This window comes from Mirounga leonina, unplaced genomic scaffold, assembly GCF_011800145.1.
Source record: "Mirounga leonina isolate KUSES-001 unplaced genomic scaffold, KU_Mleo_1.0 Mir_94, whole genome shotgun sequence".
NCBI lineage: Eukaryota > Metazoa > Chordata > Mammalia > Carnivora > Phocidae > Mirounga > Mirounga leonina.
In genome coordinates this window covers 54,679,621-54,691,874 of record NW_023270855.1, presented here as the reverse complement: position 1 = coordinate 54,691,874, position 12,254 = coordinate 54,679,621, and the positions used below count along the sequence as shown (strand labels likewise).

Below are 12,254 nucleotides of genomic sequence, written 5' to 3'. Positions count from 1 at the left end.
GGAAATTGACAGCACGAGGCGATCTAGACGTGCAGCTTCAGCGACTGGCCCCCTAGACCATAACAGGATCACCTCGGCTAACACCGCCCCTACAGTTCACAGTGCTACTTGCTAAGCCAGCACTCCAGGGGTTCCCACGGACGCTGACACACCAAACTTCTCCTCAGGACTTAGTGAGGGGGTCAGCTCAAAACAGTTTGCTTTCAGAGTCAGAATGAATTCTATTGTTTGAAATGGTGCTATTGAACCAATCCCCTAAGTTATAAAAACATTGCCCTCCTGCCAGAGTGTGACTTATCTCGCAATGCTTTTGAAGTCAGCAATGAATTTATATAAGGCAGACTGGGTTACAGAATTCGGGTAGTTGAACTTGCTCATTAACTCTTTTATGAGGAATTTCAGCCACGTGGGAGAAACTTTCAAGAAACCTTGGAGTTGGATCTCTAGCAAAAGACCAAAAAAGGAAGGCTCCATAGTCTTCAGAGGGTAGCAAGCTACTTTACTTCAAGGTTTAATATGCTGTGATTAAATATGCTTACATATTTATCTGAACAGGTCTAAGTAATATTGATTAATGTGAGACTCTAATGCACAGAAAAGGGGTCTGGAAAATTCCATCGACCTCACACAGTTACCTTGGGGTGGGAGAGGGAGAGGGGTAGGCAGATTCTTTTACTCTATGTATTTCCCATTTGCCTTTTTTAAAAAGTGGCATGAACGTGTTACTTGTGTACCATTTTGAAAAACAAGCAATACACCTCTTTACAGTTGCTTTTGTTTTTGGGAAAAAAACCCACGAAAACCAAAGAACAAAAAAATCAACCAACACCTTAAAGACTCCTTGTGACCAGGCCCTCCTGCAGAAACAAAAAATTAAGGGCTTATGAAGCTTGCCTCACAGTGGATTCCAAGTCTATGAGCTGAAGATTTGGGAAAACACTTAGGAGCTGAAAAAGAGTCCGGTTTTCAAATTGCCTATTCCTGTTTAAGATCTTATTTTACAATATCAACTGTTTTTCAACCCAGGAAAACCCCCAGTGACTGGTAGTAAAAGGCAAGGGGACATGAGGGCTCACCTGGTTCTGAGTCAGAATTGCCTGCAGATGGCTCGCAGAAGGTTGACGGCATAAAAACATTGTTTTTTGATACTGTGGACAAGGAGGTACGGGCAGGGAAGGGAACAAGAGGAAAAACAGTGTGAGTAGGCAGGGCACACACGCACCCGATCACCTCTCCCACACGAAGGCTCGATCTCTAAGCTGCACTGTAGGGGGCTCAGCATTATGAACCAGGCCTTTGTGGTCTCCTGTGGCCGCCTATCTTGTCCTCGTGCCCCTGGCTTTTCTGTGGCACTGTGGGCCCCAATGGGAGCAGCGAGGAGGGAAGCAGAATGAACTGGATGTTCCAAGCCTCAGGCCCTGCTTCTTGTCACCTGCCAGAGGCTTGCTGGTTGGCTGCACCCCCAGCCCCTCACCTGTTTAGGATCTTACTTTACACTTATCAGTTGCTTCCCTGGGTGTGGGCCAGGCAGTAATGCAATGGGCCTCAGAGCTGAAGAACTAACCGGGTAGACAGAACACAGCTAAGCAGAATCAGAATGCAGGGCACAGACCACGCCTTCCAAGATACCGGCTCCGTTCCTGTCTCCACCCCTGGTGCCGGAGAGCTATTTCCTATGCCAGTGAGCCAGAGCAGAAGGGAAATGTTCGGCCGTCCTTTGTCCCTACAGCCTATGGCCACAGCACAAATCACCTCTCCTCCTCTGAGGCACCTTCTGCACAGGGCGTGGCGCAGCAGGGCGCGGTGAACGGGAAGGAGCACAAACGATCACCATGGGGCAGAAGCTCCCTTGTTTCCTAGGAACACCCATATGCAACAAGGGAGAAAAGGAGGGCTCCCCAAGCCCGACTGCTAACTGTCCTGATGGTTCCTCAAGGCCTGCTTAGCAAAGGACAGTGTATCCATTCAGGAGGGTCTCGAGCAGTCATGAGAAAGGGTGTGGCGATGTCCACAGTGAGTGTTAAGGGAAACAGGAGTGAAATCCCGTGTGTTGCAGGGATGATCTCGAAAGGACACTCACTCTCTACATGGTGCCCCCCGTCACGTCTGCATCACTTCTGTAAGCAGAAACAACCTTCCAGGGCGTCTTTTCCCCTTAAAGTGCTGTCCTTTAGGGTCACAGGTATAAAATGCTTCACATAAACCTCCCAAGAAGGAACGCCAAGTTGGGTAACCGGAGCTCCTCTCTGAATACATGCGCATCTCTAAGTCTGCACTAGACAGCCAAGACGGAGAAGATGGATGATGCCAGGGGGGACAAAGTCAAGATCAGGAGGAGTGGGGGCAAGCCCTGAGGCAGTGTTTACCCTTGAATCTATAAGGCTGTCCCCGGGGATCACAGCACCTCCCACCAAATAGCCCCAACAACTCTCTCGACCCTGGGAAACTGCCTCTTTGCTGCACGGGTCTTCTTAACAAGCCCCGGGCTGGTCTGCCAAGGCCCCATCCAGAGCCTCCACAGGCTCCTAGCCTGGCCCACCCCTCAAGGTTCCACCAAGCCCTCCTCCTCTGCGGGCTCCTGACATTCCATCATCAAAGTGTGTTCTGGGGCCACCTGGTTCGATATGTACTGTGTGTGTGTCTGCGCTTCTCAACCAGACTGCCAAGCTCTAGGCACATGGTTGAAGGGTCAGGAGGACACTGTATTTCCCACTTCCTACGCTTTCAGTCTAGAGATACAGCCACAAACCTGGGAAGGAGGACATGAAATTAATTCAGTCCACTAGGTCACGACCCTCTGTTAAGTGTTACTGATTCCAGAGGCGGGCACCTCCAGCTTCATTCCTGACAGAAACAGAATCTCAGATCGATTCTAACTGGCTGCGGGCAGGAGACAGACGCCGAGTGTGAGGCACCACAGGGGGACAGCGGACTCATCAGCACGGATGCTCGGCAAAGGTCTGTGACGGTTACCTGACTGTGAAGGTGGGAACTGGGTTAAAGAGGACGTTCTTTCTCGCTTGACGGGAGGGCAGTAATTTCCATCTTCTCGGTCGGAATCTACAGAAAACGAGGAGGAGAAAATCAGGCTGCTTCCACTTTTACAACCAAATAGAACGAGACGTTTTAGAGATTTCCTCACCTTCTCCACCTTCGGGGCTGGAGCCTCCAGCTGGCCTCTGAAATGAGAGCACACGGCAGGGTGGTGAGCGAGGGCCGGGCTGCCCAGCTAGCACCCAGCAGCTTGAGTTCCCTCATGAACTCATCCTGAAACGCGGCGCTGGGGGCCAACTCCCTGAGCTCAGACACCCAGGTCGGACGGACTTTCAACCTAACGCTCAAAAATGCCCCCCAGGAACGCTCTGTGTCTGCCTTACCAGGCCATGGGCCGAGGAGTCCTCCTAAAGGCTGAGGACGCATTTACTGCACAAAGATTGGTTTCTCTGTCTCTCCATAGGTCACAGCTAACTTCGTGCCGCCCCCTCAACTCAAGCACAGTGAAACGCTATCTGGCTGAAATTCATTCTGCCAAGAGCTGGCAAGCGACCCGCTCCACTCTGGAGGGCAGCAGGACCATTTAAAATGTGGCCTAACACCGGGTCGCAGCAATTTCTGTTCCTTGCCTGGCCCGTTCCAAGGCGCGGAACCCTGTTTCAAGGTGGACCATTACTTCCAGAGCAACAGAGAACTTCCATGCCTTGGATCTAAGTCTGCTGCAAAGTGTTCAGAACATAATTGTCCAACGTGACAACTCTGCTGACCACACAACCTACCGAGAAATCACAAGCTAAGACAGAAGGTGGCCAAAGAATTTCCTCTGTAACAACCTTTAGTTTTAGAATGTGAACTAGCCATCAAGAAGCCTTAAGATGAGCCCCGCTCCCACCCCCAGGTAATATCCACTCCCTCACAGACTTGCAACTCTCCAGAACCGAGCAGCCAGAAGCAAACGTTGAGGGGTGAACATCCCTCCTCCTGGGGCACCTATGTGCGAGCAAGCAGAGGAGCCAATTTTCTTATTTTCAGAAAAGTCCCTAGGGGTCAAGTTTAGCCAAACGAGGACCACCTGCCTTGAGGAGCCGTTAAGGCTTAGAGGAGGCCTGCCTGGGAAAGTGCTCTGCAAGCTGCAGGGCGGGGTGGAAAGGTGGCAACTGCCCTAAATAACGTAAATAATGGGCTGTGAGCGGGGCGCCGGCCCTGGGCAGGACTTTCTCCGTAAAGGGCCACAGAAGACTTTCAGCTTCTCGGGCCACATGCATACTCTACCACCTTAGCTTGCAGACAGAGGGCCGGAGTTTGTGGACCCCGTCCTAAGAGACAGTAGAGAAAAGGATTCCAACCTGAACTCTCTCCTCCCGAGTGGGCCCACAACTTGGGTTTGAGTTAGAAATGCAAGCCTTTCTCGCTCAAGTCCGTTCTAAATGCTCCCTGCAAGTCTCTGTGAAAGGGCCAGGAGGACTGCTGTCCCCATGCCTGCATCGGGTGCTCAGGAGGCTCCGAGGAGGCCATCCATCAAAGTGCTTGGGAAACAAACCCCTCTTAACACAAGAGGGGTTCGACAGTCCTCGGGGCGACCGTGAACATACCACCGGGCCCCAGATGAAGTGGAACACCGGAGGAGGAAAGCAGGCAGGCCTCAGATGGGCACAAACCGGCGGCCGGACCACAAGAGCAAAGTGTGAAGGTGCTCAACCCCTCTGGGAGGCCCGCAGAGCTTACTTTCTCCCAGCTCCGATACCTCCTAAAGCCACACCTTGGGCAAATCCTCTCCCTCGCCCAGGCTTCGGTTTCCTTCCCTGGGAAATGGGGGTGCCAGCACCTCCCCCACAGGAAGATGGAAGGGGTCAGCGAGATAAGCAGGTGAGGCAGCCCTTGGTCTGACCCGACACCCGGCCAAGGCTGACACCTGGACTTGGGGGGGGGGGGCTCTCCCAGCAAGCTCGCTTCTGCTGGATGTTATGCCCTTGGGAAGGGCATGACAAGAGGAGAGTTCATGTCCCAGGGCAGCCATATGAGGGGTCAGGGTGGGGGACTCAGTCCTGAGCCCAGGGCGAAGCGCTGGGGGTGTTGCTGAGACACATACTCCGGCAGCGCTTTCCTTTCACTGGGTTCAGGCCTGGGGTGGCGTCCAAAAATGCAAAGCCAAGCCGCGGGCACAGCAGGCCTCTTCTCCTGGGACCATCCCCCTCCCTGGGTGACATCACGGAGGCGCAGACTACGGGTACCTCCTTCCTATTCCTTCACAGGAGCTGGGCCCACTCCCAGCTCCGGTCCCGTGGCTCCTGGCCTCTCTCCTGTCATTCAGTAAGCATTCCGGCTGCACCAACCCCACGCGTGGCAGCCTCTCGGATCCCATGGGATCTCCGCTTGGAGAGCGACTCCTGGGATCTGGAAATGGCCTTGCAGACGCTGCTCCCTCATCAGCTGGCTTCTTTTCACTCTCCTCGCTCTTCCCTGGCTTCTCACATGAGAACCCCTGCCCCCTGCACCCCTCTGTACCTCTCACTCTGTGTCACCTGTGCCTGGGTCCCCACTAGCTTGAGTCCCAGGAGTGGCCCTCAGCCCACAGTGGGCCCCAGAGAAGCCGCTAAGGCACGTGTCCCTGTGTTACACACGCCCTGCTTCCTGTTTCCTCAGCTGCCGAAAAGGGTATTCCGCCACCACCGCAGTCCCACAGAGGCCTCCACACCTACCTTCCCTTTGCCCTGTTGGCTAGCTGGGCTCATTTCCACGTGTGTGGATTTCCAGAAGTCTACAGATTTCTAATTGCATTCCACTGTGGCTGGAAAAGACCTGGCAGGATTTCAGTCACTTTAAGTTTATCAAAACTTGTTTTGTGGTCTAGCAAATGGTCTGTCTGCACTGGAGGACGTCCCGGACACTCTGCAGCACAGTGCCCTCGACATTCTCCAGGGCAGACGGCTCGCTAGGCCAGGTGGGTTTAGAGTGCTGTCCAGGCCCTCTCTGTTCTCCTCCATCCTCCGTCCTGATGCTCTACTGACTACTGAAGGGGGGGTGCTGAGCTCTCCAAGATGACCGAATCGTCTCTTCTCCCTTCAGTTCTGTCCGTTTTTGCTTTGTGTATTTTGGGGGTCTTAAAGACACGTAACTTTCTTATCTATGCCAACAACACCCCAAACCTCTCAGGAATCTGAGTTTCCTGTAGAGTTTGATGAGTGCTCGGGGCCCCTCCCCAGAAGTGGGCCCAGACCAGGAGCTGAGGCCTCCGGGTACCCCGCTGTCTGTCCTGAACCACCCCTCCTTGCTGTCACGGTGCAGCCTGTCTCCCCCGTTTTCTGAAACACGCCAACATTGTTCCTGCCTCAACATTCCTTCTGTGTGTGCCTGCCCCGCCCCCCCAGGCCTGGGACGCGCTTCCTGCAGGTCCACTCAGTGTGGCCTCGCCAAGGCCTTTCCTAGCCTCCCCCAGGGTGAACCCGTCTCACTTGCTGCCCTACCACCCAGCGAGCGGAAGCTGCTCCTCTACCTCCCTCGGGCCTCTACCCTGTTTTGTGTACCAGCTGGAAATGATCTAATGTGTCCGTCTGGCTGTTCTGCTCACAGCTCACACAACCCCTAGGATGCTGTGCACAAAAGACGATCAGCAGGTATTCACTGCACAAATGGAGCCTGAGTTGATCATAGCCCCCTCAGGGACCTGAAGAAAAGTGCCCGGCCAGACAAGATTCAGATGCAGGAGACCCTCAAACCCACACCCCAAATCTCTTCTAAGAGGCATGTGACTGGCCTCTTGGTCCTGGAAAGGCTAAGAGGCCACGGCCAGGGGAGGACAACACAGGAAATTACACCACCAGGGATAACCTTCCAGAAGCTGCTGGAATCTCCTGCGGGGTCTGAACTAGCCAACTCAGAAGCAGTGAGGAAACTGATGCCAGCAACTTTCCTCAATAGGAGCTAGCACAAGGAAGCAAGGAGACGGAATGTATGAGGAAGTCACTTCTGCTTGCCTTTGGATATGCCGACTCTTCCAGAAATCCTCAACAGTGGCCAGCGTGAGGAGAAGCCTGATGTCTGCACCCCCCAACTGCGCTGAAGGTCTGAGCTTGCTGTCTGGCTGTCTCGTGCTGTCTTCTCCCCACACAGGGAAAGGTCTGGGGTGAAGTAACTCCCCTTTAAGCCACCCTGGCCCAAAACGAGGCCAACGCCAGCTCCACACACACTTTGCGCAAACACAGCAGCCTCCGCCCCTCACCCCAACCAAGGGAGAGGCCACTCACGGATCAGCTGAGAACAATGGCTGGGACACACATAGGGGTGCGCCCTGCAGCTGCAACTCCTTGGACCCCGGAAGTCTGCATCCAAAGCCACTGCCACAGGGACTCATGTGAGGAGGACTCTAAGGGCAGGCTTCCGGGATTCCTCTGGGGAGGAGCCAGGGCAGAAGCAGGTGTGAATGTCCCATTTCCTCCTCTGCCTCTTCCCACACTAGAATCCACCTCTGTGAGGATCAGGGCTTCAGGATGATACCTAGGCGACACTGGGGTCAGTGCCCATTTGGGACACCACGACGAACATATCCCAAATCAACACTTACATAAGGAGGCAGAAAAGAAAGAGGCCCAAAGAGAATCCTTCAATTCACTTCCCTGGTGGCAGGAAGCATGAACGAGTGAAGTGGGCTTACAGAAGATGCAAAGCCCCCCCAATGGTGGCTGCTAGGGACGGGTGGGAAGAACGGCAGGAGTGGCATCTCGCTCTCCTCAGAGCCACAGGAACCTCGCGGGGAGGTGCTTATTCTGTGAGGTGTGCACATCCTTGCCAAGTACAAAACAGGTGGTAACGTCTAACCCAGAATGGGACCCTGGAACTGTAGATGTGGGAAGCTTCAGTTCTTTGTAAAGGATGAAAGAGTGAAAATTTACGATCGTTACATTTATCAAGGATCCCGCACGCCCCCCTCAAAGCCCTGGAAGAACATGGCTCTCATGAGGCTGCCTGGTTGGCCTCAAGGCGGACAAAGGTGCTAGGCCAGTCCAGGGGAAGGAATGGAGCTGGCTGCTGTGTCCCAGAAGCTGACACACAGACACACAGGTAGAGTAAGCAGGAACGAACAGCACTCTTGGCCTTCCTGACTTCTCAGAAAAGACCAGAAAACAAGACCACGCCAGACACCCATTTGGTCTGCCTGGGCCTCAGTGATTTCAATGTGACTGACCGGTTATAAAGCCCGCTGTCTGTGGCTGCAGGAAAATGGATGCCCAGGATGAAAAATCAATCAAGGGAGGAGCCTGTTGATTCGTCCTTGTCTTCAAATGGACTACTGGCCAATTCCATGCTGTTTATTCTGCTACTGAGGTGACCAGCTCAGAAGTTCTTACCAAAAAGGCAGACACTGAAGAAAGAAAAAGAGCTGTGGCCCCCAAAAGTCTGAATGTTGGGTGGGAGCAGAATAAGGGTCAAATCCCGTGCAGACACTGGAAGATGAGGGAAGCTGTCCAGCCAGGGGTCTGGTTCCAGAACCTGTCTAAGCTTCCTGGTGGGTCTAATAAACACATTTCAGGCTCCACAGGGCTTTGGCTCTGAGCTTCAGTCCAGGGGACTTAAGCCAGGCTTGGAGTAAGCACTAAGAGCTGCCTGCTTTCTCCGGATCAGAGAACTTAATCTGGATGTGGTTTGGTCTTCTCCAAGCTGTCTTCTGAGAGCCAGTAAGTCTGATATATAGAGGCTTGTTCCCGGTACTGAGTCTTCGATGGCCAGAGTCTGGGGAGACTGAAAGACGAGCAGGCCCTTTTTAAGCAACAATTCAGCGAGCCACTATTTATTATAAAGAACTCGCAGCTTTACATACCCTCGAGGGATCATGCAATTAAGAACAGATTAAACGTGATGGGCGAGACTGGCTGGGTAAGGGTGGGCGGTTTCCTGAATTCCAGTGTGGTACCGGGAAAGATCCAAATCTGTTTGGCTGCAAAAGCAATGACTCCTAGCTAACCAAAGAACCACCTGAGCCCAAGAGGAAGCTGCCTTGATTTATGCCCTAACTGACCTAAAAAAATGTTTACTTTGCCTTGAACACGCCCAATCACTAAAGAAAGCCAGTTAATGGCAGCCAGAGGTGACAAGCTGGAGTCTTCTGTGCTAGCCCTGGTTGGCTCAGAGCTGTCACCAAATGATGCAACAGTGGCCCTGCTGGGACTTCTGATGGAACTGGGGATTCCTATAGTTACAAGTGCTAAAACGAAATAGCACATGTGTGTGTCACGTGCGTGGCCTTCGCTGTTCTGCTGATACATTCATCAACTGCTCCCCCAAGACTTGACTTCCTCCCACAGTGACCCACAACCCATCCTGAGGTTCCCTACTGTTAACACTTGACCTTGCAGGGCCGGGCTGGGGATGGTTTGAATTTCTTGGGATTAGAGCCTCTGACCCAAAGTCCACAAGAACTGAGACATCAAGTCCCACTGGCCAGGCCTCAGAAATCCACATCTGGCCTGGCCACAAGCAGAAGGTGAGACCCCCCCTAGGTGCCTCTGGAGAAGCAGCTGCTGTGCCTCAACCTCTGTGACCTACCCATTTGCTAGTCTCAACTGAAAACCCTCAGCCCCTTCAGTTAGAGGCTGCTCTATAAGCTTGCTGTTCAAACCAGGCAGCCGCAAAAGGCCCTGGAGCCTCTTGGGCAGATCCACATGAAGGTCATCTTTACTGGGAACTCAGGGAACTGAGAACATGATTTCCTGTGTTTGCGAAGGCTGAAGGCACAATAACTCATAATACCCGACTCAGAAGAAGATTCCAGGAGCTGCTTGGCTCCCAACCGAAAAAGTGATCACATCCTCATTCTTACTCTGTCAGCTCTAGTGCTCTCATGAGGGCTGCGCCCCTAGAACACTTTGGTGTGAGTGCCTTCTGGCTGGAATCTTTACTGGGCCCACAAACCCACTTGTGTGCCATGAGGGACTGCCTCCTGTCACTCCCACCTGGCACGTGGTAAAAACTGTTCCTTCTTTTCCCACCACACACTGACTCCTCCCCAAATGTTAAAATTGGCCTCCAACCTCACCTTTGCTGAATATCACTTCTTCCTGTGTGTCCCAGGGTTTAGTGGCTGTAACTGAATTTTAATGATTTCCTTAAGAACACAGGGGCCTGGTGATATGACACATGGGATCACTAAAGTCTGGGATTGTGACGCCCTGGATGGCTGCCCAGTGCTTGGTGTGCAGAGCAGGGTCCCTTGCTTCCTTGCTTGAGAGCCATTTTACCCTGCCACGAGAATGGGGGGGGCTTAGGTACCCACATGGAGTTTTCAATCCTGAATGTAGGATGATGTTTACCTTTCCCATTTTATCAACCTCCAAACACTCAAGACATTCCTTGTTCTTGAGAGTTCACAATCTTCTCCACCTATAATCTTCAAAAGCCTTCTCAACACAAAGAGAAAGGGCTCAAGGGGTTCCCTCTGGATTCAAAGGAAGAGTCTTTTCTTCTTCCTGCTTTGATTGAAGACAAGCGGTTCACAGCCTAACCACAGTCCAAACACAATCGGTCTTGCAAGGCAGTCTGCCTTAGACACCTCCTCTTCCTCTGGACCAAGGAAATCGGGGCTTCTGGTGTTTCTAAGACCCTGAGCCTGAATGCCCAATCAGGGAGAGGAGAAAGAAAAATGGAAGGACGGAGAGGGGGTCGAATTTGATTTGGAAGGTTCTACCCCATTCTTCAATCCCTCTTTTGACCCCTCATGTCTCTTCCAGGAAACAGGATTAGCTTCTCACTATGGGTGTATACAAATTCCCCCACTCAGAAAGTCTCAGTGTAAAAGGGGACTCAATCTTTCCTGACTTTTTGGCAGCAAGAATTAAAGGGAGCTGCAGAGATCATGAGCACCTTTTCAGTTCTCATCAGCTGCTTGTGGTTTAGGGTCTGAATCGGAGGCACCCGAAGGGAAAGGGGCCGATCTGGGTTGGGCCCCCCAGGCTGTGGAGTGCTGGGTAGAGGTGGACTTACCCCTGCCAGTTCTCGCGGGAAAGGAAGAAGCTGGGCTTCAGGAGTGCTGGCTGAAGCGCTAGCGGGGGCAGGAGGCTCTAGGGCATGCTCACCAGCTGACTCGGGGTGACCCGTGCCATGGTGGGGGGCCTCAGCCTCCCCCCGAGGCTCCTCTCCCGAATCCGACAAGTCTTTTTGCTCTGCAGAGGACTGGGAGCAAAAAAGACAATTTTCCTTCAATGTAAATAAAGGCTGCAACGTGGGACAGGGGTGGGCAGGGATCAAAGGGCTGGAGACGCTCAGACTTCAGCCGCTCCCGCCTAGGAGGACGAGCCAAGAAAGCTGGTACATGCTTTTGTTTTGCTCAACAGAACTGGCCCTCCAGAATGAAAGAATGGAAAATGAACGTGCTTGGCTGAGGTTTAATTTTGCAGGAGGCCTGGGCCCCCATTTTCAAAACAGGCAGCATGGAGCTACAGAGCTTATAGGCTGTGAGTGAGGAACAACACTCTTGGTGGCCAAAATGGGGGCAGAGCCTCTACTGGAGGGGAACAGGGGCGACTATGTCTGATCATCCCTAGAGGTTAATGACCCATCTCTGCAAGAATACTGATGAGGGAAGTTGGCCCTCAGCACCATTTCTGTCCACTACGGTGGGGAAGGCAGGCCTGGAATAGTATACAGCTACAAAACGGGGTGTAAGAGGGTTCACAGGCTTCTGCATTCTGCTAGAGTGCTTCCAGCACCTTTCAATTCGTTCTGCTTAAACCTGAGATCAAGGAAAGGCTTTCTCGCCTCAGTGAGTGCAGATGTGTGGTGACCAAACCAGCTGGCAGAGACACGGAGAGCTGGTTTTGTATCACATGGGTAGGAGTTCAGTTGGCCTAGGATTCTCCCATGTTCACCCCAAACACCTTGGCAAGGGTGTATTTAGAAAATAGCCAGGGCAAGAGAAAGCTGGTTCTGGAAGTCTTTGTCCTTAAAAGTACAACACCCCTGGCATCCTTCGAGGTGGTTCCTGGGATTCTAGGGGGGGCTCCCGTGGACCCAGAGCTCTGTGGCCAAGACTCTCTTCTTGAGGAATGGGTTACAAAGCTGGTGTCATGGAACAGATGGGCTCTGGTCCCCAAATCTCCTGCTTGGCATTGTTCATAACACGGAGCCATTTTTCTCGCTTTGTGAACTAAGTGGCTACCCTGTCTTTCCACAGACCTGGCCACGTTTCTTCTGAGTGTGAAGTGACTAAAATCTCTTTAGATAGGGCTTGGGGGCTAGTTCTTAAAGCCTGATGGATGAAAGGAACTCCG

At 52.7% G+C, this 12,254-nt stretch overlaps 1 protein-coding gene across 6 annotated transcripts in view; it reads right to left on the bottom strand.

Moving 5' to 3' along the window:
* RANBP3 (RAN binding protein 3) overlaps positions 1 to 12,254 on the bottom strand; it is a 53,792-nt gene that overhangs the window by 17,908 nt on the left and 23,630 nt on the right. For 3 of the 6 annotated variants that reach the window (XM_034997877.1, XM_034997878.1, XM_034997879.1), the window contains 4 exons: positions 10,969 to 11,157; positions 3,143 to 3,179; positions 2,974 to 3,060; positions 1,077 to 1,148 (listed from right to left, as the gene is read on the bottom strand). In XM_034997877.1, coding sequence (XP_034853768.1) covers positions 1,077 to 1,148; positions 2,974 to 3,060; positions 3,143 to 3,179; positions 10,969 to 11,157 — 385 coding nt within the window. Of the gene's footprint in view, positions 1 to 1,076; positions 1,149 to 2,973; positions 3,061 to 3,142; positions 3,180 to 10,298; positions 11,158 to 12,254 lie in introns of those variants that run through there. The other 3 variants (XM_034997881.1, XM_034997880.1, XM_034997882.1) reach the window with 3 other exon arrangements.